The sequence below is a fragment of the Atractosteus spatula genome, chromosome 5 (genome assembly GCF_055471065.1).
Source record: "Atractosteus spatula isolate fAtrSpa1 chromosome 5, fAtrSpa1.hap1, whole genome shotgun sequence".
In the NCBI taxonomy this organism is placed as follows: domain Eukaryota; kingdom Metazoa; phylum Chordata; class Actinopteri; order Semionotiformes; family Lepisosteidae; genus Atractosteus; species Atractosteus spatula.
Window position 1 is genome coordinate 29,302,777 of NC_142710.1, and position 25,036 is coordinate 29,327,812.

Below are 25,036 nucleotides of genomic sequence, written 5' to 3' on the forward strand. Positions count from 1 at the left end.
ACAAAAAAAACTAACCATTTATTTGAACATAACAGCACATTAACAAAAACACACTTCATTGTATTTACCTCATTCAGATTTAAATTGCCTTATTTAAGATTTTTCCCAAACGTTATGAAGGAGTGCTTATTTAGGACAAGTGCCACATTTAAGCAATGTGGAGTATATTTAAGCTATATAAAGCTGTAACAGTACACAACCATTTGTGTGGAAGAGTATGTGAGTGCTCAAAGGCTTGCAAGAAAGTGGCTACAATTCATTCTGAGTAAAACTGTACATTCAATTAAGTATACAGCAATTTTATTCCTGTTGCACATAAACTATTCAACTATAAAGTTAGCCTGTGCAAAGAAAGTGGCAAGATTAAAATTCTTGTTTTTACAAAGTGGAAAAAATATAGAATTATAGTACCTTTTGAAATAAACTTCAAAGCTGTTTGATTTCTGAGGTTTCTGGCAGTTTAAGATAATGGTAATTAAAATGAAACAATGCATAGAACAAAGGCAGAACAATTACCCTTAATTTCATCCTTATTCTGGTAACATGAAAAAACAAAGGATATATAATAAAATGGTCATTTATTTTATCAGACAAGCCACCGAGAAACAACTCTTAACATTGAAAGTGGTTAACCTGACAAAACTTCTTTCAGTGTTACACTACTGACTTCTGCTGAGGTTGAGATGTGCTACAATTTTTTAAGCTTACCGACATTTACTATGTCAAAAGAAAAAAAAACAGGCCATCCAGACCATAAATATTAAATGTTTTCAATAATTTAAACTTGTAGGTGCTGGTAATTTGTATTAAAAAAACAATCACTTTCAAAATAGTTTAATTGGTAATTTTTAAGAAACAGAACCAAGTTAAATTTTGCTAAATTGAAAAAAACTGAAAAAATGGCTTCTAAAATTCAACAATACTGCCACAAGAACACATTTTTAGACCAAAGTATTTTTAATTTTGTAATAAACTTAAACTTAAGTTTTATTATAATTAAAATACATTTGAACCTACAACTTTATGCAGCAGAAAAATATTTTCAAGTGATAATAATTCTCAGCTGAATTACAAGCAGTTTTTATGATAAGACAACACTCATTCATAAAACTGTACATAGCAATGACCAAATCACTACTTAAGACATGCATTATGGTCTTTTCAGCATCGAGTTATTTACAGCACTATCTAATGGAATCTGTCTTAAAGGAAAGGCTGTTTCATGACTCATCAGACCCATTCTCTTGTGATTTTTGGTCACTATCTTCAGAGGGAGAAATGTCCTGGAAGACACAAGATAAACAAAATAAACAAAAAAATCAAACAAAGATTAATACTGTCCCTTTACTGATGCCTTTATATAAGTCACTAAATTGTGCTCTGACAAATGTATAGTGTCAAGGTTGTAGCCTAGAGGTTGCCAGATTAAATCTAGGCGATGTGGACATCTGAATTTAAAACGCAAGCTTTATCAAAGATGCACATGCTACTAGGGTGGGCAGAGCAGAGAGAGCTTATTGTACCAATGATTTCTGTGATCTCCTCACATCTAGCGTCTGGATTTTTTAAACCTCAGCCAAGGCCGTTAGCCTTTAGTCTGACACGAAAGCCCCACCTTCTTTACATTTGCATTTTGCAACAATTTAATACATCTTCTAACTTTATTTCCAATGGATTTTTAGCATCTCCTTTCCAATTCCGCTCTGGAAGGCTTACACACTAAATGGTGTGTGATGATGCTGTGAAGGGCAGAAGCAGCAGTGTAGTATTTCAGAAGTACCATGTTTTCTAGATCAGTAGCAACAGGAGTTTTAGAAGTACTTGTGAGCATGGTAAACTTAACTTTTGCTCCACAATAAAATGTGTGTGAAACATTAAGAATCAGCAGCTAGACCTCCTTCTGACATCTGGTGTATATATAGCCATAAAAAAATTCATGCTATTGCAAACAGTCACGATTGAATCAGAAATGGGATCAACATCTAAAAATCAATAGTAAGCCTACAGAGTAACTAGTTTTGTCCAACTGTTCAGCCAGTTATGATCAAGTGTGGTTTAAGGATCTTTCTCACTGATGTTGCTTGGTAGCTGATTCTTTAATGCTACAGAACGTAACACAGTTGCAGTGTAGTTTGGTTTTCTATACATCCAAAAATGAAGCAGAAAGGATCATATCATTCTACTACAGATATAGTAAGGGGTTACTGAGTGCCAAATCACTTATCTTTTGTATCAGTGTTATACAGTTACAAAACCAATCTTCTAAAAAATAGCTAAAAACCCATAACTGGGTAAATTAAATTATACCAATTTTATTATTTCCTGCAGTTAGGCCACCACTGCAATTGATATCAATTGGGCAAAAATACCAAACAGGAAGGGGAGACAAATCTGGGATCGGGGAAAAAATAATTTGCAGCACTTAGAATAGAGAAACTTCTCTTATATTGAACATATTCTTGAATGCAGGACCACTGAACAAGATGGTCTTGACAACTTTCAACAAATTTTACGAATCAAAAAAGAAGATAAATTCCTGATTGCATATTAATTCTGTATTTAAAAGGCTGTACAAACCTTTTTTAGAACACACTGCACTTCTTCCGTTAAAACCTTCAAATGACTGACTGTTGAGTGCAGTTGGTCTTCAAAGCGGGATCTCTTTTCTTCTGAAGCTTTCAAATTCTCTTCTGTTTGACTAAGGTCATTTTTAATTTCTTCAAGTTCAGCAGAAAGGCTCCTGTTGCTAGTCTCCAGCTGCAAGATGAGTTTTCCATTTTCTTCTGTAATTAACAAAAACAGGCTCTGTTTAACCCTTGCCAAGTCAGCACAGATACAATTACTACAACTTTTTGAAAATCAAAATCATATCAAAACCTATAAAACTTTATAATCTATTAAAAGTGAATGAATGTCAAAATGGTAAAAATAAAGGCTATTATACATTTAAAATGAATACAAACATGTTACATAAGAACAATATTCTTCTTTCCCAATACTATGTTGTCATTTTACACCTTTAACTTTACAGCTTTGGCTAACAGCAAATCATTTTCACACTTGATATAGATAAATCAATACTAACATATTACAGGAAGAAATAAGTAAATTCAGATTTAGAGTGAACTGTGATGATTGCATCAGTCTCTTTGGTAGGAGGGATTGCTCTTACATACCGCTCTTGGCCTCCTGTAGAAGGAGCTTCTGTTCAATCTCTTCCCTGGCTTTCTCGCTCTTCTCCAGTTTCTGCATCAGGCTGCCCACGTCGACCATGGCGCCATTATATACGAAGAGACCGCCAGAGCCTTGAGATTCACTGGGTTGCGACTTGGCTTTATGGGAGGACAGCAGTAGTTTGTTTCCTGAAAAACAGAATTCACAAATAAGCAATATCTTCCATGCCTCCAGCTTCATTTATCAATCATGACCTTAAAACTATGAGGAACAACCCATTTTTGTGAGCACAATCTGCAGCACCTTCACATTCTCTAATACAACATTCTCATCTTCAGTAGAGTTGAAGCAACAGAACCTAAAGGGAGAATATTTCATATATTACAACTTCAGGACTGCAAACAGACCTGACACACGCCAGGAAACTTTTGAAAGGACAATTACAATGGCAACAGAGAGAATGAATTACTGTAATAAATGTGTGCATCCCCTCTCATGTTCCAGAGTAAGAGCTTTGCATTATATGTAGGCCGGCCATGATTTCTGCACCATGAACACCTAACAGGATTAACTCCTGAACACGAGTGACACAAAGGTAAGAAGTATGTCAGACTGCAGGACGAAAGAAGAGAATCAAGAAATACAAATTTGTGTTTGTCACAAACGGCAAAAGTATGCAAAAGAAACTGGCCTAAACAAGTCACAAGAGGCAAGATAGCTCAAGAGTCTAAAACATTAAGCCAAAAGCTCTTCCAGTCTTCACTGGAACGACAAGGCCTTTCTTCCCGACGTACACAAATAGCTCTTAAACATTAATTTCTCTTTGTTCAACTTTAAAGTACATTTGCTTACCTAAAAGGTTGTCCTGCTGGGCCTCAGCAGTGAGTGGGGCTGGTTCGTCTTTTGGTCGATCAGTTAGTTTCCGGTAAAAGCACGATTCCCTAACAACTGGTTTATTGAGCAATTTCTTCACCTGAAAAAAGAGGATTGTGTAATAACCCATGAAACACATGCCACCAAGCAGTTTTTGTTTGTACCAGATATGTAAATTTAACATCTGAACAACTATCATCACAAAGAAATTATAGGCCTTTTTTTAAAATCAAGATCTGCTCAGTATCTGAAATCTGATTCTCTGAAATTAAATGGACAAGCTAGTAAAACTGCCCCAGTGCTTTAATTTCATAAACCTTCCGATTATACATCAGAATGCAAATATTGTTCATTTGTATGAAAGATACTTGACAGATAAGGTTTTTAAATGTTGGCACCAGATTTTGATGCACTATTTGAAAGAAAAACTTTTATTGGATTTTGAACTTTAAAGATCTTATGACTTGTCCTGGGTATGAGCAGGCAATTTGTTAAACATTAGCTGGACAAGAATGCATAACTTTAAATAAGAGAGGCATGATATAATCAACTCAAGTATTTGTGGTGCTTCAAGATGTTTAAAGAGAAGCAGAAGCCAAAAAGCATCTTATTTCACATAATATTGACTCAACCTGTGCTCTGGAGAGGTGCAGCCCCAGAGTGTACATGATTTCTTCAACGTCCTTTTCAAGCAGGTATCCGCAGTGACTTTGATCAAAGTACACAAAAGCCATTAAAAGGTCTTTATTGTATGTTACCATTTGTTTCTTCTCCTTTTCCTATGCAAAAACACAAAAAATGATTTGATTTGGCAAATTGATTTTTGCTGTACCTGACAATTCAAAAAGCAGTTGAATTTAAGAAAATGTTAGGTGGATTGGTAACAAACTGCAGCCAAATAAAACCAAGAAAACCAACATGGTTGAATCTTTAAAGTTCTATTTTCATGCAGCCACTCCTTTAAATAGTAATAAACACTAGAACTAATCATTTTCAGTTTAGAACTGTGGCGTAATCTTAACCTGGTTCTGCCTTGGAAAAACATCAAAGACGAACCTTGTCTTTTGAAGACCTTTCTTTAGATTTCCTGTCATCTCTTCTGTCATCCCTTTTGTCTCTTCCATTTGAATCTTCATCATCTTTGTCTACAGGCACAAGGGAAACATGTGGGAGGGAGAATTATCATTAACCAATTAATCATGAGAACTACAAAACTGATCTATAAAGGGACGTTTTGCCAAATCAGTTCCAATAGTAGCCTAGCATTTGACCTCACAAATGTCAGAAATAGAAAAAACCCTTAAAAGTACCACTGTGCTGTTCCTTCAATAAAAATGCTTTTAATTTGGCCAACAGAGCTGGAAATTAATTATGGAATTTCTAAATCACTACCGTCATCATCGTCATCATCTGCTTCCTCAGCCTCCATGGGGTCATACTCCTCTGCGTTCATGTTACTGCTCTCCTCTTCATTATCCTCCTCGTCTTTAGATTCCTCCTTCTTCACTTCTTTTTCCTGGTCCTTCTCATCTTCCTGGAAATAACAAAATAAGAGATTTGGTTACCTATTTTGAGCAGATGCTGTGACCAAAACCCCATCCTGTCCAAAAACCACATTTGTAACCAACTAATATCCCTCCATTTGGCAAAACGAAGTCTGAATGCAGCATAAAAAACACTGAAATGTCCCCAAAGCAGGCACTATACCATAGCCTACGAACAGTGCTTGGTGCAGGCCTTTATAAATATAATTAACAGATAAACCATGTTTATCCCTATTGCAGAGGGTCCATGTTTCAAAGCCATCATGGCAACAGTAGACCAGGAAGAGAGAAGGTAGCAAAATGGATTGTAAACTGATATATTTGGTGTATTCAAACTGCAGTTAGAATTTACAGACCATAAGCCACATTCAGGGTCAAGTTTAAAGATATACACACAAAGGCATAACAAGGTAGCAAATGGCCTGTTTCACAGCCCCCTCTTGTGGTCTGGAGGGAAGCTGGTCTCTCCATCCGTTTACACTTGTGTGCAACTAATTAACATCATAACTGCTGTTAATTATTTTTAAGTAAAACCTAAAATATAAAAAAAGTTAAGACCGTCCTGGCACTGGAAGTACTCAAGAAAGGTAAAGGTTCTGTGCTCCAGAATGGTCTTTGAAACATTCTTCACCGTTGTTTTTGTTGCTTTTCTGAAATGTAATAAAAGCTGCAATTCTAGTTTGGTGTGGGATGGCTGAACAAGACTTTTTAAACACTTGTATGATTTCACAGCTAGCAAAATTCTGTATTTCAAAAGGTACATCTGCATCACTACAAGGCTCTTTAATTTCAAAAGAAATATACATTTTTCTGACTAGACTATAAACCCCTATGCTAGAGGATACAAGCATTACAGTTAGAGCTGTAATCTAGTTGTCCTGGTGAATTGTTCTTCATGGACATTGTGGGCAGGACATGGTATTAAGTGGTAAGAAGCTGATGCATGCAAAGTTTGTGAGACAAACAGTTTATTGCTAAGAGAGATCCTGGAAGAAGTACCATACTCACGATAGCAACCCTGATGTGTATTTGCTGGGTTACTCAATCTGCTTCAAACCTTTCACTAAAAAGTAGCACTCGGAACTATATGTGAAGCATTACTAAGTAACAGTAGTGCATTAAGTAAACTACAGCTTCTACTTCTGTGTATGCTTCTTTATTAGAAATACAGAGGAAATAATTACCAGACAGGGTTAACATTTAAAACAAACTCACCTTTTTATCCTCATCAGCACATTTAATTTTTTTCACAGATGGTTCCCCATTTTCATCTTCCTTCTCCTCTTTTACTTCTTTTTTCATTTCTTTTTTCTCAGCTTCCTTTCTCTCTGCTTCCTTTCTCTCAGCCTCTTTTTTTGCCTTGTCTTTCTTCTCCTTTTTCTCATCCTTCTGAGGTACGGAGGCCAGAGCTTTGTAGATTCTATAACCAAAATCCCTTTGGAGCATTTCATTGAACAACTCTGCAAAAAGGGAAACCTACAAAGAGGAAGACATTCCATAATTTCTCTGGGTTAAATTCTTGAACATTAAGCCTTCCTGGGTTATCACATATCAACATGAATTAATCCAACTATGGCATCACTCCAAAGAATGATATGAACAACAATTCTTTAACACTATGATAGATAGGGGGTAGACTGTCTCTAGTATAACATCATATGATGGAATGAAACAAAAACTTGAGAAGCTCAAATCATTTATAAAGCATGTACACTGCAATAACTTCACAACTTGTTTTTGAAAAAGGAAAAACAATATTGCAACAAAGAAGAAATATTTGAACCAAACTCACTCTTGGAATAAGGATCCAGATCAGAATGGTTTACTTAGATTAAAAAGGATGGTTACAGTGTGACAGGAGACATTAAGAATGCACTTCAGACACCACACAGTGGTTAAAAATAGAAATTTACTTTAGCCATAAAATTAATATTACTTTAAATAATTATTTTAGCTTACTTCAAACGAATGTTCTTTGTTGTCTTCCAGCCTGTAGTCCAGAAGCACACTCAGGGACATGATGCTGCAGTCAAACTTGCCATTCTTGGCTGCCCAGTTGGGATGAACAATGATGGTGGGCTCCTCTGGCAGGACATAGCGCCTCTCCCGACGCTGTCGCTCTTGTTCCTCTTGACGTTTTCTTTCTTCTTCCTGAAGTGACATTGGAATAAAACAAATTTCTTTTTTTCTCTTTTCCAAGACATTCAAACCAATAAAAATGAAACGACGACCACTACTCGAGCCAGGCAGAAGCACTTCTGCACAGCCCACTGCAAATTACATTCTAACAACAAAGAGAAGGAAGAAACATCTAGTTGATTCTCTGGCATCTACAGATTTTCTCGTTGATAATCTTCAGGACAACCTTCTCTATACACTTGATATATACGTGACTTTGCACTCCTCAGTAACACTATTTCGGACAAATTATAACAATACTGTTTTTAAGACAATGGTCATTTTGTGGCACTGGAACATCTCAGACTCCGGCTCCACGTTTCAGCCTCTGGAATCTGAGTAAAGCTCGCTCGAGTTTGGATCTCTGCCTACCTCTTTGTCTTCCTCTACCCTAGACGGCTCCTCCTCCACTTCTGCCAGGGCCTCAGGTTTCTCGGGCTCTTTCGCCTCGTCAGTCTGCTCCTCTACCTTCAGCTGTTTGGTAAGCCTAGCAATCAGCTGGGATTTCAGACCTTTGGAGCTCAAACTACGGCTTTCCAACTCCTTACGCAGATCGTTCACCTTCAGGACACAATTGTTTATTGGATTTTTAAACAATTCCAATTCCAGCAATCCTAACCAATCTCAAGCATCCCTTCTATTAAAACTGTTTTTTATTCAGCCAAAAAAAACTTCCCAAAGACATGTTCATTTAAAAATGTTTCCCATTTGTGTTAAGTCATACTATTCTCACTGTAGTCATATATGTAAAGCTGGAAGTATATGCACAGACAAGAGCACTTAGTTCACATTCAAAGTTCAAAAGAAAACAAAGACAGGAAAATAACGCTTACTATTCATATATACTCTCATATATACACTGGAAGGTAAAGCAAATGCAACAAATAAGTATTGGAACCAACCAGTGCAAGCTGGAGCCTAACTTGACAGACAATGAGCCAAGGCAGGATGCATTGTGGAAGGGAAGCCTGTCCGTCACAGAGAGACACACACATAGGCTCATATGGGGGACAATTTGGGGATGTAAATTAACCTAGACATTAGGTGGGACTGTGGAAGGTAACTGGAGCCCCTGGAAGAAAGCCACATAACCAGAGACAGAGCATGCGGGCTTCAAACAGAGAGGCACCCCATGCCACATTCAAACTCTGGACTGCAGAGCAGTGAAGAAGCATCAGTAATCACCACCCTTTGGACATCTATAATCCCTGGTGCTAACTTGTTAATATTGTGAAGCTGTCCACAAATCTAAGATTCATAAAATAAGATCTATAACCCGAGTTAGACAATGTACCTAACCAAAGCTGTACAGACACCCACTCAGCGCTTCACTTTAGGTATGCGCAAGCCTATTACTAATTATCAGCATGTACAGCGCACTAAACACAAATAAAGTACTGCCCACCTTCATTGACTTCGGATCAAGTTTGGACCAGTGGGTAGGAGTCGATATTTCTTTTGATTCTTCTTCGTCTTTCTCTTCTTCCTCCTGGATCAAAACATGTTGACAAAGAGAAGAAATAAAAAAATAAACATGCTACTTCTACAGTGGTCTGCCACTCATTCATTCCGAAACAAAGTTGATCCGTGCAAGTAGCAAGGCCACAACTGTCTCTCATTGTCTCCTCCTATTAAGTTATAGGTAAGGTAAGATACACTGCTACATTACATGGACGTTCTCTAGCTTTTTAAAGACCAAATGCGACCCATCAGCCAATCAAAGCCAGATCTGTGGAATACAAAAAGGTCATCAATGACAGTAGGTCCAAAGGATGTATAAGACAGGTGCACACAAAGCTGGTTTCCAAACTGTGTGTGTTTTCCCTAAGCCTAGCTGTACTCCACCGCTTGAAGATTTTTATTTCTAGTCCCTCGAAAAGATTGGAGACTGTCGCTCAACCAACTGCCCTGGAAAATCAAGCACTTCAAAAAGGGTCTAATACAGAGTCCAATCGGAGAGTACCACAAATCAAAAGGGACAGACAAGAGACAGAATTTAGAAGTTTTGGAATACGGCATATACTGGCAGAGTAACAAGGCTGAGACACTCAGCAAAACAACTGGTCCTCCAGTTTCCAGCACATGTATTTTTGAGGCTTAATCCCACACTGAAAGGCCGATCAAATTAGCTTCACATACACCCATAATCCCAAATTTGCAGATGACATTGCGTGAAATTTTGTTCTGTTATTTATTGAAAAATGCAGTCCTATGAATTGACAGTTGCTGAGACACCAAGCTGGAAGCTGTTTTACCAGTTGCAACAGTAAGACCTATGCTCCTTCCCCTGCATGTAACTGCTTTGTAGTGTTTGGATGGAGTGGGGAGGGAGGGAGGTGGTAGCCGGGTGGGAAGAGGGGAGTATGGACAGGTAAACGGGATTGAATATAGACTTTTTATTTTTGTTTTTTTTGTGCCTGTTTTTCCTGTGCCTGTGAGAAGCGGAAATAAGAAAAAGGGATTAGCGTTCAGTGCCTGTTCTCCATCAGCCTCCTTTCGTTCAGCCAGGAGCTTCTCTGCCAGCTGCTCCTTGAATCCTCGGGAGAGCGACTCCCATTCTGAGCGGGTAGGAAGACAATGCCAAACATCCGGGAGAAATAAAACCACTGTCTCCACATGAGCAGGAACTGTACGCCCCTTGTGTGTCTCCTCAGGGCGGTGATAGCGAATCTCTGCAAAACGATACCTGTCGCAAGGGAAGAAGCGTATTGGAAAGAAACATTCTTTCAGACATCTTAAAGAGCCTACCACAAGCTTACACTTTCCTAACTCCCCCAATTCTGTCCAGCTCTTAAACAACTTATAGGCTCCCCACCCTCTCCATTTCCTCCCCATAGGCAAAAATCTGCAGATCCAAAGTAGCTTCTCATCTTGAATGGCAGCCACAATTTCTAAAGATTCACACAAAAAAAAGACAGGAAACCTGGACACATTCACTTTTTATCACTCCTCGTGTGCATACTGTGTGTGTGTGCAAGTTAAATGACTGTCCCTTTAGGAAGGGGACAGATTACAGACCCAGAGGGTTATCAAGGAAATAATAAAAGAAAGTTATATATAAAAAATAAAAAAAAGAAAATAATGAGGCCATGGACGACGACTCCTCCAGCACAGCTCTTGAGCGACAGAATTAATGCATTCACCACATCGAAGTCAATCGGGATTGCTTTGCAGGACATTAGCAAAGACAGTTGAAAATTGAAAGAAAATTAATAATCATTTTAAAAAAGCATCCAACACAGAAATAGGATACAAAATGTGTGAAGCATGCAGTCCTTCAAGACCATTTTAGTACCGCACCTTATCAATATTTCAATACACATCAAATGATACAATTGTAATAAATCCTGTACAAGTTTATACTTACCACTGCGTGCACATACTCAGGTCAATGCCTGTGAGTGCCTTACAACAACGTATAGCAGTCTTTATCAGGACAGATGCATCATTTTCAGGGTCAGCTCCATCAAGTGAAGGAGACCAATGCCCTCCAATGGCCATGGCTTCATCCTTGCCTTTCATTCCGACTAAGAACTAAAGAAAACAACTTTAAACATTAGGTTCCTGAGTGGGAAAAAAAAATCCTTACTCATCTTTCAAGAAAAACCAGCTTCTTAAAAAAACATTGAAAAGTTGGAATGAGAAGCTTTTGGAGAGAACTTTCACTTTCCAAAAGTAAAAATGTAGCTATGAGACTGCTAGTGTTAACCAATGCTTGACATAAGTCTGTATGCCACAGTCTGGCATTATAATTCATCTTCACTAGAGAGCAGGGATCAGTAGTTTTTATTCCACATGATTATTTCAGAAATGGAATAGGATATGACATCATTTCTTGCTCTCCAGTAGCATTGTGACTGTGAAATGTATACCTTTATCAGTCGAGCTGGATGCTGAAACGAATCCCTCAGCTCCTGTGGATCCTCAGAAAGGGCACAAGACTTATGATAGAGATCCTCTAAGCTTGGGTTCGCCAAGAGCATCACCTGGACAACAAGACATGTCAATTTTAAGTCAATACCAGGTAAACCATTTTGTTCTAACTGAACTTTACACTTCTTGAGAATTTTATCTATTTAACCAATTTCATTGTTATCCCCTCAAGTCAGATACCCCCGATTAAAAGACTACACGTGTTGATCAAAATATGTTTTACGTGAATTATTCGACATTTGAAGAATTCCCTGCCCAGCAGTTTTAAGTATGTACTGCTATCTCATGCACCACCAAATAGTTACAACACACATAACATGAAGAACATCATAAAAACACCAGTCACCTTTGCGCTGTATGAGTGATTGGCATCTGCAGGATCCAGTATTGCAGTGTTCTTTACCAGAGGATCCACCTCTTTGTGCATGATGTGAAAGTTACAATAATTTCCAAACTGAAAGGGTCGGGACACAGGGAAAGCATCCACCCAGGTGAACTCCGCATTAAAGAAATCGCTGGGGATGTACAGGTTCTGGTAACGTCTTCTGAGCTCCATCATGTCACAGTTAGAGCTGGGAAATGGAAAGATGGGGAGATCATGCAGAAAGCTTCTGCAGACTGCAGAAAACAACATGGGAGCAAATATCAAGTGTATTAACAGATCTCTACAAATTTATTCTAGCTTGGCTGAACCAACACTGAATTCAAGCCAAGTATCTATACGAGAGCCATTGTTGTCCGTGTGGACAAAATTCAATTGCAGACAGACCAACTAACTGTAGACTACTATTTTAAATTTTAAACCCACATGCAAGGGGACAAGAACATTTCACAACACGTGCTGCCAGTCTACATACAAAGTTTACTGGTATCTCCTTAATACTTGAAAGGATACAAAGAACTGCTTGTCCACAAAAGTAATTTTTTTCTTTGCATTACATTTTTCTCAAACATAAGCTGACTGAAGCAGTCATGTTCAAACTACTTGCAAGATCTGCATGCTTTCTTTTGAACAGAACTTTCACCAATTGGCTCATTTTATGTGGGCAATGAGTTAGATAAAATGCAGGTGTTATGCAAGATCTGACTTGGACCTACCAGTCGAGGGAGAATTTGGAGAACTGCACAGTGTATCGTGGGACAACTCTGCGAGGCCTCCTTGGGGACCTGTCTCTGCGAGGAGAGCGATCTCGAGAGCGCTTGCGTGTGGGGGAGCGTTCGCGGGACCGCCGTCTGTCTCGGTCCCTCTCGCGGCTAGTGGCAGGAGAGAAGAGAAGAAGGATCTTTTTTGGGGGGAGAAATTTACTTATAAACTAACAAATCTCATTCACATAACTAAAACCACGATCAAAATGTCAGAGTTTAAGATTCTTAAAAGAACGTGATTAGTTCACAGACAGGAATCTCTGGATACTGAATTGCAATTCTGAAACACATTTACGGAGCAGGAGGGGTCCAACTCGGTAGTCAAGGCTGTCATGTATGTCCTGTAGATAAGAGACTGTGTTCTGTAATCTTTTGAGAAGATTCAATGTTTTGTTTCTATGACAAGTCAAACTTTTAGTGGTCAAAACACTGAATTTCATACGTAAAAAAAAAGCTCCCAAAGGCTCCTGCCTTGGGAGGTGATAAAAACACAGAAGCTCACCTGCGGTCATCTTTCCTGATCATGAGGTCCGCCCTGTCATTGCGTCCAGGGAACCTGGGTGTGGGATCCAGCCTGCGGGCCGGCTGGGGCTGGGGCATCATGCGCACTGGCGGCTGGAGCAGACCTCCCGAGAACACACAGTCTGCCAAAAGAGAAACACTGGCCGTCACCTCCTTCACTTCATCGCACAAACACTTCAAAGACTACCAAGTCAGACAGAGTGCTGATGATTATGAAAACTACAACTTGACCTGCTTTATGTATTAAAACAGATTTTTCTATATTTGAAGAATTAATACATTAACCATAAGCAAACCTATATAGAACCTTGCCTGACTCTTATAATTTAGGATTGCTTACTGTATTATTATTGACAGAGCTCCTGAAAGCACCGTTAGGAGGTGGCCTTGATCCTACCTTTGGGGGGCGGCTGGGGCAGCAGGGGCTGCGGTGGGTTCTGCAGCAGTGGCGCCAGAGAAGCGGCTGACAGCTGCGCCTGGAGCAAGGAAGGAGGAGGAGCCTGGGCAGGAACGCTGAAGGTGGTGGGCGGAGGCAGGGACTGCATCATGGTCGGGCCAGTCTTCATCATGGTCGGCCCTGGGGGCTGGCTCTGCAAGAACAGGGAGGACACCGCTGTATTAGCCTCTGAAACATCGACGAAAGGGGCAGGTCACACTGACAGAGCATGTTCAGTCTCAGTCAAGGTTACAAGCTTCTTCACTGCCGGTTCCCAGCTCAACCGAAGCTGGGCTCGCACGCTGGAGCGGCCGATGTTAGACTGGTGTGTGGTGTGTTGGCACAACAGGAGCTGCCTGGGAAAATGGGGCAGGAAACTGTCCGACAAGGACATCTTGAAAATTAAATGTTGAGACTGCTGACAGGACATTTCTATGTCTCACATGGCAGACAAAACAACCTATATATCTCACACTGAAGCTATTTTGGAGTTTCTAATCCAGAGAAAAAAAATCGAATGTTCATCTAATCTCATTTTATAAAAAAAATCAAAATCTAATGGTTGACCAAAAACCACATCAAGCCATACAGGGAACTGCTGTGACAAAGTTTTTGAATTCAGGTACAGCCTAATTCAAGCTGTTTTTAAATTCTATTTATTCTTTTTGGGATTTTCACAAGCACACAATCAAATGCAAAATAAGTGTCATCATCAGATGGATACATTCAATACAGAAAACAAAGACATTTATACAGTCATAAAATAAAATTGATAAGAGAAATGTAGAGAAAGTAAAAATGGAAAAAAATAGTAAATGATAGAAAATCATTGTTCAAGCTCCTTAGACTTACAGCTGCACAATGAGGTCATGGCAGACAGGACAGACAAGCTGAGCACTTCAAACCGAGATAAGATTGGCTGCCCAGTGGAACAGAACACTTAAACTTTCTCGAAATTAAGCTTCTGCACGAGACCATGAACCCCAATGGGCAAAAGGAGGTAGACCACTGTACTAATAAAGCAAAGGGCAGAGTGACAGACTGTATCCTCAACACATCAAGTTCATGTACTGGCTTTTATTGAACAGTAAACAATGTCCCAATGCAAATCTTCATTTGAAGCCAAATGAAATCTTAATGTCCTTTTTAGTAATATCCAGGACAAGAAAGACCTGTGTAGCAGATAGCATAAAGTCAATCAATATCAATCACAGGGCAAAGATAAATCATACTAAAGCCAGAAAACACCATATATGCAGTGGTGGCCAAAAATACTGGCACCTTTGCACTTTTTACAAATAACTCACAATTATCTCTAAAAATAAGTTGAAATTGACCAAGGTATTTGGTCACCACAATTCTTTATCTCACTGTTAATATTACAGAACCTTTGTTTTTGATTCAGAACTTAATATATCCTTTTAAATTAGAAAATAAAAAGATGGTATTAACAAAATTGACACCCCAGACTCAGTATTTGGTAGCACAGCCTTTGGTCAAAGTAACTGCAATCAAGCGATTCCTATAGCCATCGATGAGCTTCCTGCACTGTACTGGCAGTTTGGCCCACTCTTGTGCAAACTGCTATAGTTCTCCCAGATGTGAAGGGTGTATTCTCCCAACTGCTGTTTTCAGATCCCTCCACAGGTTTTCAATCGGATTTAGATCTGACTGCTTCAGAACAGTCCAGTGTTTTGTCTTGAACCATTCCTGGGTGCTTTCTGAAGTGTGTTAGGGGTCATTGTCATGCTGGAGGACCCATGACCTTTGATGGAGATCCAGGTACTGACAGAGACTTCTGACATTGGCTATGATGTTGTGCTCCAAAATGCCTTGGTATTCTCCTGATTTCATGATGCCATGCACACATTCAAAGCATCCAGTGCCAGTGGCAGCAAAGCAACCCCCAAAACATGTTCCATATCCTCCTCCATGTTTCACTTTAGGGAAGGTGTTCTTTTCTTTAAAGGTTTCATTTTGTTTTCTGTAAACATACAGATGGCGTGGTTTACCCAAAAGCTCTAATTTGGTCTCATCTGTCCACAGGACATTCTCCCAGAAGGATTTTGGCATGTTCAGGTGTGTTTTGGCAAATTGCAGTCAGGCTTTCTTATGTCTCTCTCTCAGCAGTGGGGTCCTCCGGGGTCTCCTACCATATAACCCACTTTCATTAAGTTGGCGACAGATAGTAAGAGTTGAAACTGTCGTATCTTGTGTCCGGAGGTCAGCTTGAATCTGTGTGGCAGTTGATTGAGGTGCTTTCTCCACCATTCGAACAATCCTTTGCTGCAATCTTTGATCAAGTTTTCCCTTGCGGCCACATCCAGGGAGGTTGAACTTCTTCATTACATTACGTACGGTGGAAACAGGAACTTCAAGATCTCTGGAGATGGACTTGTGGCCTTGAGATTGTCCCTGCTTGGCTACAATTTTGTGTCTGACCTCCTCAGACAACAGGTCTTTCCAACAGGTTGAAAGAGTAATTTTTATATTGCAGGCACCTGCAACTCACCACAGGTGAGTTCAATTCCAAAGTAAAGATGAATCACCTGTTTGAAATCTAATTATTCCTAACTACTTGTAGAAAGTGCCAATAATATTGTCCAGGCCATTTTAGGATTTCCTGTGGAATAAGCTAAGATTTAGTAAATCATTCAGCTTTTTTGTTTTGTTCCACTGCAAACCAAAGAAATACATATGGGGATACAAATAGATTTTTTGATTTCAACAATTTTCTGGAAGAAAATTTGAAAAAAAAGTGAAAGGGTGCCAATATTCTTGTCCACAAAACTACAAGATAACCTCCTGTTATTTCTGGTTGAATGCAGCAAAAATTAACCCACTACACATAGAATACAGTAGGCATGAAAGTGCAAAATATAAAGACCGTCTCCAACACTTACACATATATAAACAATACGCTTGCTGCCTGAAAATGAAAATGGAAAAGAAGTGCCTTTGACTCATTCCACTAGAAAAATTCTAAGAGAAAAAATTTACACTTGGTGATGGAAGCACTGTAAATCCTCTGAATGTAGCTTCAAAAGACAGTCAACATTATCAAAACTGGTTCACCAATAAAAACATAAAATCCCATGTCAAAAAAACTGGTCTGGTTTTAAGTCTAAGTCATACTGCCATTGCTTACTAGACTACCGCAGACCAGATCAGTAATTACCCCGTAACACAGGAACTCATGACTATCCTATGAACTCAAACGTATAAATAAAATTCTTACAACTGATTTTTTGGAAACCTGGAAATTTATCCATCAAGCATTTATGAGCAAGGAGCATTTAAAAGGACATACAAGTTAAACATATCCAACAGAAATTGAACTGTAGTCAGAGTAGAATCCTACGGCGTTTAAGTAAAAAATATTACAGAATACTTTTAATTTACAGCTAGAGAACATTTATCAATTGTCTTTTATAGATCTAAATAGTTCCAATTAGTGAAAACACAGAATTTTAAAAAAATACCTAAAGAAAAAAAACCATCATCCAAATATGAAACAAGAATACAATTTTAACTATCCTCCCAAGACCAACTCGTGTATAGCAAGTGACATTCAGGAAAAAACGGGATTCTTCCCTTTCCTATGGAGTGCACAGCAAATGATGATGAGAAATGCAACTTCAGCACAATGTCTGCATACACTCAAGTTACATAAATATTGTAAAACATGAAAATACAACTGTTCTGGTCAGCAGACTTAATATACTTCCGGTGAGTAATAAAAAAGGGTTCTGCAGACCGCTAACTTTTCTCAGGAGAGGAATTGTGCAGTTTTAACAAAGTGTAATTGAGCTGGGAACAAGAAGTAAAAAAATATTTCAAAGGGAATTCACCCAATGCTTTTTATGACATTTTGCCTAGCATCCATTTACAGTGGGACTCTTTCTGTAGAAAGACAGTCCTGCTTCAGAGTAAATAAATGCCGACTAAGGGGAAATTTAAGGTAAGCGCTGGGACTGCTGTAACTACATATATAAACAAATTAAGAACAAAATAATATAATTATAAAAACAAAAATTACATTTATTAATGAAGCTCAAGTTCATATATTTAACAACAGCTGTACAGCAGGCCTGAGAGAAACCACTCACCGACTGCGGAGCGATCTGAGGTAGAGTCTGTATCCTCTGGGCATTCCACTTAAAAGGCATGTTAGGGTTGTACAGAGCTTCAACCAGAACTCGGTCGCCCACCTGCGGGGTCTTCCCCTTCACAGCACTAGAGAAGAGATCAGCATTTACACAACAAGGTTCTAGCACCAAAAGACGACCAAGTTAGCAAATAAAGTCTGTGTCAATTCCTGTTTTTAACTACAAATACCATTTTAGAGTATATTCTTTATACACACAAAAAGTCAAAAAGTTTGGTTAACAACTTTGTGAACAAATGGCAAGCAAGTACAAAAGCCAATGGAAACGTAAGAGGCACTTCTGTCCTCGCACCACTGTTACACACCTTAGTTGAAAAAAGACATCTTCATCTACAAATCCAAAGGTGTCATGCAGTTTAGTGACGACTCCGGTGAACACGCGCTGCTTCTGCGGCTGGGTCTGCTGCTGGCTGGATCTTGGTGTTGGATAGGAGACTGTGATCTGGGCAGCTGGCTGAGGGTTAGACAGGCTCAGACTAGTAGGCAAGGCCACTGGAGGCTGCAAAACCATGTGCACAGTTGTCCTTAGCAATACTGGACAAGCATGAAGATAGCACATAGTAGATATATATAGAAACAATATTTTTTTTATAACAAGTTTTTTTTTTGTCAATCTGTTCACATTTTACCAATGACAAGTACTTTAAGCAAACAGGCATCAAAGTAGCTTTAGAAGCAATCACTGTTGTACAGACACGCAATAAACATGCTATTGTTAAGACTTAAAGCTTAGTATTACCTGTGAAAGCAAGGGTTGCTGGGGCTGCTGCAACTAAAAAATGAACAAAATTAAAAACAGAAAAATACAAGTTTTTATTACTGAAGTGCAAATTCATGGCTATTGCCACAGCAGTAAAGCAAGATAAAGCTTTGCAGACAATCACAGACATAAGTCTACAAAGCTTCCAGCTTTTAGAAAATAGGCGATCCCTTCAGAGTTTTAGTTTTCAATAGTTTTCAAATTTGTAAAACAGTTTTAAGTTAAATGAAATTATTTCTGAGGCAATATAATTGATCAATATACTATTAGATCAACAGTCAAATCTGAAGACTTTTTCAGTGTATAGGACTTAGGCCAAGTGAATGGCCTGAGAAAACAGCTTCAATTCAATTACCTATCTTTCTTGCAATTAAAGATAAATCTATTATTTCAATTACTTTACTCATAAATCTCTCTTTCCTCTCACACTCACAGTGCCTCTCTTTCAGACATATACCAGCTGCACTGTATTTTGACCTCCTGCATTATTTTGCATTAAAAGTGTTAGAATTTTTCCCACAACTTTGTGGAAAGCATTGACATTTCTGGAAAATGATAGTTTTACAGTGATAATAAACCGTTAGGTTGCACTAAAAACGTTTTCTAAGTAAGAACCTTTGGAAAACACTGTTGAACAAACTTTAGGCTACTTTAAACGTCTTTCCTATAAAAGCGTAATAAAAAATAGTAAAACAAAAAATCACACCTACACAATGGCTGTGTAACTGAACTTCAGATTAGAATATTTTTCATCTACCTGTAGTCATTTTTAAAAATAAGAATAGCATAAACATCAACATCTAGCAATGAAAAGGTTAGCTCAATTTTTTTACATGACTGTACTATGTTCCATAAATGACCAAAAATTGTAAAACACCAGTTAATCTTCAAGCAACACTGCTGCTTAAGTTATTTAAAAACACAAGGCACAAAACAAAAAGGCATCTTGTGTTTTTTATTCTCTGCTCAAGCAGAACCTATAGTTTGAAGCTTACCCCTAAAATTGGGCTAGAAAACTGAATTCCATCAATCGACAAATTATAGATGGTGTTAGAGGCCCTGATATTCAGCCACTGCAGAGGTTAGCTCAGGAAGTGCATGGTCAAGAGTCCCTTGGAAAGAATTTGATAATATGATGATCAATATTATGGGCCAGATCATGACCTTTATAATAACAGACTCTCACATCAAGGAGAAGAAACAGCAGCAGCCTTGCTGTTGCCTTTACCATCACCTGAATATGCCCAAGTCCTCTACAACTCTGAAGTTCTGAAACTCCACTGTTTACCACCTGTGGTGATAGAAGGAATACCACGTACATGTCAGCCTGTCCAGGGACTTACCTGCTGCTGAACGCTGTAGAGTGCCTGCTGAGGGGGTGGCTGTTGTTGCTGTTGCTGCTGCTGTTGTTGTTGCTGCTGCTGCTGCTGTTGCTGCTGGTACTGCTGCAAGGCAGAATTCGGCAATATGTGATTTAATATTATATCGATGTAAGGTTTGTGACAGTATGCTGACAGTATTGCAAGATATTGAACACTTTCACTGCAGATGCTGCATTCCAGACTACACCAATACATCTCTGATGGCTTAAGACAAAGAATCAGTATAACAGAAATCCCTGGAAAATCATCGTGAAACCCACTGTAGATTCATTGTGTACATGAAAGCTAATGTAACAATGACTGGAAAACCAAAATACAACTGACAAAAACATAAACCCAAGCCCTAAAATATTTTTTGCCTGGATTATCACTGCTGAACATCACTCAGATTTTACAAACTAAGCAAGGATGTGCCTAGCGGTGAACGTGGTGTTTGTGAACCAGCAGATGGTACTCTTGTGGCTGGACCACAATTCCCCAGTTCTGTATTTGGGACACTGGGATGTAGGAGTATTCTGTGGATGACATGGCAATCAGGTTTCAACTGCTTGGCCGTTAAAAGATCCCATGGCACTGCGTGTTGAGGAAGTGTTAACTCCAGTGTCCTGGTTAAATTACATCTTAGGCTAGCACTACCTGGCTCCCCATAAATTACAAGTTTTAATTTCTAACTTCACCTAATCTGCTGTGCAGTGGCAGTACAGATGCACAATGGGGAGTTATTCACACCCATGTGGGTGCAGTCTGTGGCGATTCCCTCCGGTACATCTATAAAGCACTTGGAACAGTCCCGGCCGTCCCGGGGACATGGTGCGTGAGAAAGGTGAGGTGTAGCGGAGAAGGGGGCGGCGAGCTCCCCTACCTGCTGCAGGGCCGCGGCGGCGGCGGCGGCCGCCTGCTGCTGCAGGGCGGCGGTCTGCTGGGACAGCTGGTAACTGGCGGCGGACTGCGTGTTGAGGCCGGCGGCTGCCAGCGCAGACTGCTGGGAGTACATCCCGGGTGAGGCCCCCAGGAGAGAGGGCGGCTGGACTCCCAGAGCTGCAGAGAGACGCCGAAGGAGTAACAGCAACAGAATTCACAGCAGTGCACACGGCCTGCTGGCGCCCGACTTGTTTAAGACACAAACATCTTGGGTGTTGTAAAGCGGGACATTCTCTTATTTCCTCTATTCTCTATTTTCATAGACCGCTTCCACTAAGACGCGAGTCTGCAAACTTACAAAATGCAACCTGGGAAAAGTGACAACAACCCATAATGCTTTAGGGAGATGGGGAATCTGGTTTTGTTGATTACAGAGGTAACTAGAAAGTTCAGCCTGTGTTGATAGTGCATTCCTTCTAGATTACCACGTCCTAGGGAATAAAGAGCAGCTCCAATAAGTATGTCTACACTTGGTGTAGAAATACTCTATGAAATGAATTTACAAATGGCCTAAAAAGCAAGAAATGTTGAAACATATCCTGAAAGAATATACAAGTCCGTCACACATAACACTGTTAAATGTATTTTTATCATTCTGGGCATCATTTTATTTTCAGCCTTACACAATGGTAATATATACGCTACTTGTACTTTAAAACACAACATCCATAGTTAAAAACAAATTGCTGCCTGACGCACTGCTTTTACTGAAACAATGTCATAATTACATCTACAGTACCTGACAATTATGCAAACCAGACTGGGCAAACCTGACAATTTCAGAGTTACACAACATAGACATTACTCACACAATAAGTCATTTGCATTTTTTGGCATATCAACACCATGATTTCGCCCCTTAAATTGGATTTAAATGATACAGGTACGGCTTGTGAAATATGTTCTATAGCGCTGTTCCCGGGCTTGCTAACATAGACCAATTATGTCAACAATTGATTGAAATAAGAGTAATTAAGAGTCCTCTGTGGAATGCAAAATTAGACATGGCAGCCCACCAGGACCAGAAACAAATACAAGCGATTTATAGGCGGAATGGGACACAGCTATACTCTTCAGCAAGAGGTTTAACTTGCACTCAATCCACAACACGTCTATGCATGGCAGTCAAATTGTCTTTGAAAAGCTAAACAAAGGAGGTCATTTCAATGCAGTCACAAAAAAACAACATACCTATGTGATTTTTTAAAAGGTACACTTCCTGGTAATGACACAATAAAACCCATCAACCCGCCCCCCAGCCACCGGGCAGCCGACCCGGGTGGAAACAGTTCTATAGAGGGTCTGTAACTGACGCGTCCCCTTTTTAGTTCATGATATGTACATTATGTAATGTTAAGTAAATACATTCAAACAGTAATATTACAATAATGAAAAACAGTAAGATATTCGCTAAAGGAGGGGGGGGGGTGTTTAACATACGACCGAACCTGTCTAATCAACGGCCTGCAGATCAGAAGAACTGAAACAGATTATAATTATAATTACAATAGTATAATTATACGAACGCCTTTTTTTTAAAATAAAGGAAAACAAAAGACGAGTCTTGCTCCATGTAAGCATACTGAAAGCTCGCTCGCCTCCCGCCCCACACTCACAGTGCAAGCTGTTGATGTCCAGGGACTGGCCGGGCTGGGACACCGCCGTGGCCGCGAACTGCGCCGCCCACGGCGGGTTCTTCTGGCCTCCGAACTGAGCCATGGCGCTCCGGACAGCTGCCGCCTGTTTGCTGCGAGGTACTACGAGGTACTCTTAGCGGACCTGTGTCAGAGAGGACAAGAAGTTGTGTGCGGAGAAACCCAGGACGGGATTCAACCGTGTTCAGTCGCAGGATGAATGCAGTCTTACATCACATGCAAATAAGACTATCAAGAGGCCACGGATATCAAATACCACTTCTCTAGAGCTCTGTGGGGTTTTTCAGCGCTTGTAAAACACGGAGAGAGACCATCAGGAAACGCATTCAGTAAAACCTACACGGTACATTCAAATATTAAGGGCGATAAACAAGCAGCGGACAAGAGCTCACTGTTGGCCTTGTCATTGACCCAGCGACAAACAGCGCTCAACCTACCCGCACAATGAAACCGAGGACTTCTCCGCCTCGGCTAGACTGGGGGGAAAATCACGTCTTTTACAACTACAGACTACAACTGAAATACAGTTTTGTCGACGGGGCGCAAGACTGTTGCTACAGAGTAAATACACATTTGCGCCGGAGAAGCCAGCGAACACATTTCGTCCCGGAGCAGCCCTTAGTAAAAAGCACAATCATGGTGGCCGTGCTGTTTTGTTTTCGTGCAGTGCAGGACGGGATAATTAAAAGGCCCCAGGCCCGGACTCGTGGTGAATACTCTGAAGGGCTCTTTACAACCCAGCATGTTTGCTATTCTCCTCCAGCGGCTCAGCTGCGCACTTGGCAATCAAAGCTTAACGTCGCCCGGGGCCAACGAGACGGCCTTTACATGTTTATTTCATTATTAATCTCGTATCCTGGCAGCACTCTGTCTTACCCTGTCCTCTGGTAGCTCACGGGGCACCGGCGAAGACGGATAGGACTGGATACTAACCCGTGAGGCGCATGCGCCGGAGCTCCAGCGAGCCTGCGCAGCTGTTTAAAAAGCGCCATTCCAGCGGTCGAATACCAAACGTTTATAATGGATTCTTTGTATAAACGAAATCCCAGCGTCTTTATGCAATTCGTTTAAATTTGAGCAACAATTCAATGCTCAATCTGATTTAACTTTAGAGTAAGCACTGTAGCAAAGTGGCTCATGTTAAAATCAGTTTGTCAATGTCAAACTACAGTTCAACCTCCTAATGGGAATGATGCACTCGTTCACTTGCCTGACGTGCACAGCTGTTCTCACGTTCCTGAGACTACTATGGCTGAGGATGGAGATTTAGAAAGATTTTTTATACAACATTATACTTATACTGCATTACTGAATATAGCCTTTACACGTGTACCCATGTATGCAGCTGTTTTGCAGAAGCAATTTGATTATGCACATGTACAATAGTACTGCCCCACCTGGCATTTACACCCACAACCTTCCTATTTTTTTTTATTCATATTTCACCACATTGTAATACAACTGCATTTTCTACAGCACGTTTTTTTCGTGGTAACCATCTGAAGACACTGTAAACAAAGCCAACACGAGACCAGTGTACAGAAATTCCACAGGGAGCCAATGCAAGGAAGCTTTACCGGGTGATACATGCTCAGAACATTATAGCTTTGGTTAAAATCCAAGCAGCTGACTTCCAAACATGCTTTAACTTAAGTTTGGATATACAAGAAAATAAAGGCAAGTCAATTGAGAACAAATTCTCATGTATAGTGACAGCCTAGAGACCCATTTCTACAGCAGGGCATTTACTAGAGCAATTGAACTACTTTGCTCAACACGTACAACGGAAGCATCCCATCTGGGGCTTGAACCCAAGACCTACCTGTAATCCAGACCATAGCCTCTACCTCAGATTGCTACCCTGATTTTCAAATAATGCTCTATATTTCCAATATGCAAATATTCAGAGACTAACCAGATGAAAGGAAACGTCAGTCTTCAGAAAGAACATTGAATGAGGGAAGATTCATCATTCTGGGAAAATAAGATGGGTTATGAGAAGCGTGATTTCACATTGTCGACTCATAGCTAGTCACTGGACAGGAGCGCACATGAGGGTATGCAGACTATCCGTGATCGATCCCTGTGAAAGGTCTGTAGTGAACCTACAGCCTGAGACTTCCCTGCTGAAAATGAGTTACTGTCCCACACACAACGACTGATAATCTCAACCTCACAGCCTTGCTCAGGGCAAAGGGCAAACCTGCACCACAACATTTGACCCCATACACATTTTGTTAGTGATATACATAATTCAAAAGAGACATGCTTTTCAAATTTGGATAACTATTTGCTTGTTTGAACATGCAGTTACACAGTACATAGTTAACGGCTGTGGACATTT

General features: G+C 39.9%; 1 protein-coding gene and 1 non-coding gene across 4 annotated transcripts; both read right to left on the minus strand.

Moving 5' to 3' along the window:
* On the minus strand, nt 1–23,919 carry ccar1 (cell division cycle and apoptosis regulator 1). 3 transcript variants are annotated; one of them, XM_088915278.1, is made up of 25 exons: nt 23,569–23,919; nt 22,654–22,816; nt 20,979–21,154; nt 20,078–20,179; nt 18,714–18,746; nt 18,280–18,473; nt 17,916–18,042; nt 13,768–13,960; nt 13,351–13,492; nt 12,801–12,956; nt 12,049–12,274; nt 11,642–11,755; nt 11,137–11,303; nt 10,245–10,455; nt 9,175–9,258; nt 8,142–8,330; nt 7,551–7,742; nt 6,807–7,067; nt 5,440–5,581; nt 5,104–5,192; nt 4,680–4,826; nt 4,027–4,147; nt 3,177–3,362; nt 2,578–2,783; nt 1–1,283 (listed from the first exon to the last, which is right to left on the minus strand). In XM_088915278.1, exons 2-25 carry the CDS (start codon nt 22,754–22,756, stop codon nt 1,221–1,223), a joined length of 3,624 nt encoding a protein of 1,207 aa, XP_088771404.1. In that variant the 5' UTR covers nt 22,757–22,816; nt 23,569–23,919; the 3' UTR covers nt 1–1,220. The 3 variants fall into 3 exon arrangements, with proteins under 3 accessions (XP_088771404.1, XP_088771406.1, XP_088771405.1); XM_088915280.1 differs by having other exon boundaries at nt 18,280–18,428; nt 23,130–23,578; XM_088915279.1 differs by having other exon boundaries at nt 23,130–23,578.
* LOC148834895 (small nucleolar RNA SNORD98) lies at nt 11,542–11,606 on the minus strand. The gene has a single exon (XR_016091158.1). It is a non-coding gene; the product is annotated as a small nucleolar RNA SNORD98 (small nucleolar RNA).
* Nucleotides 23,920–25,036: the final 1,117 nt, after the last annotated feature.

Bases quoted from the DNA above. Each gene is read 5' to 3' on its own strand.
- ccar1 (XM_088915278.1), bottom strand. From the start codon at position 22,756: ATGGCTCAGTTCGGAGGCCAGAAGAACCCGCCGTGGGCGGCGCAGTTC. The intron at 5,582-6,806 runs GTGAGTTTGTTT...TGTTATTTCCAG, and splicing joins GTGCTGATGAGGATAAAAAG to GAAGATGAGAAGGACCAGGA. The intron at 3,363-4,026 runs GTAAGCAAATGT...TCTGTTTTTCAG, and splicing joins CCAGCAGGACAACCTTTTAG to GAAACAAACTACTGCTGTCC.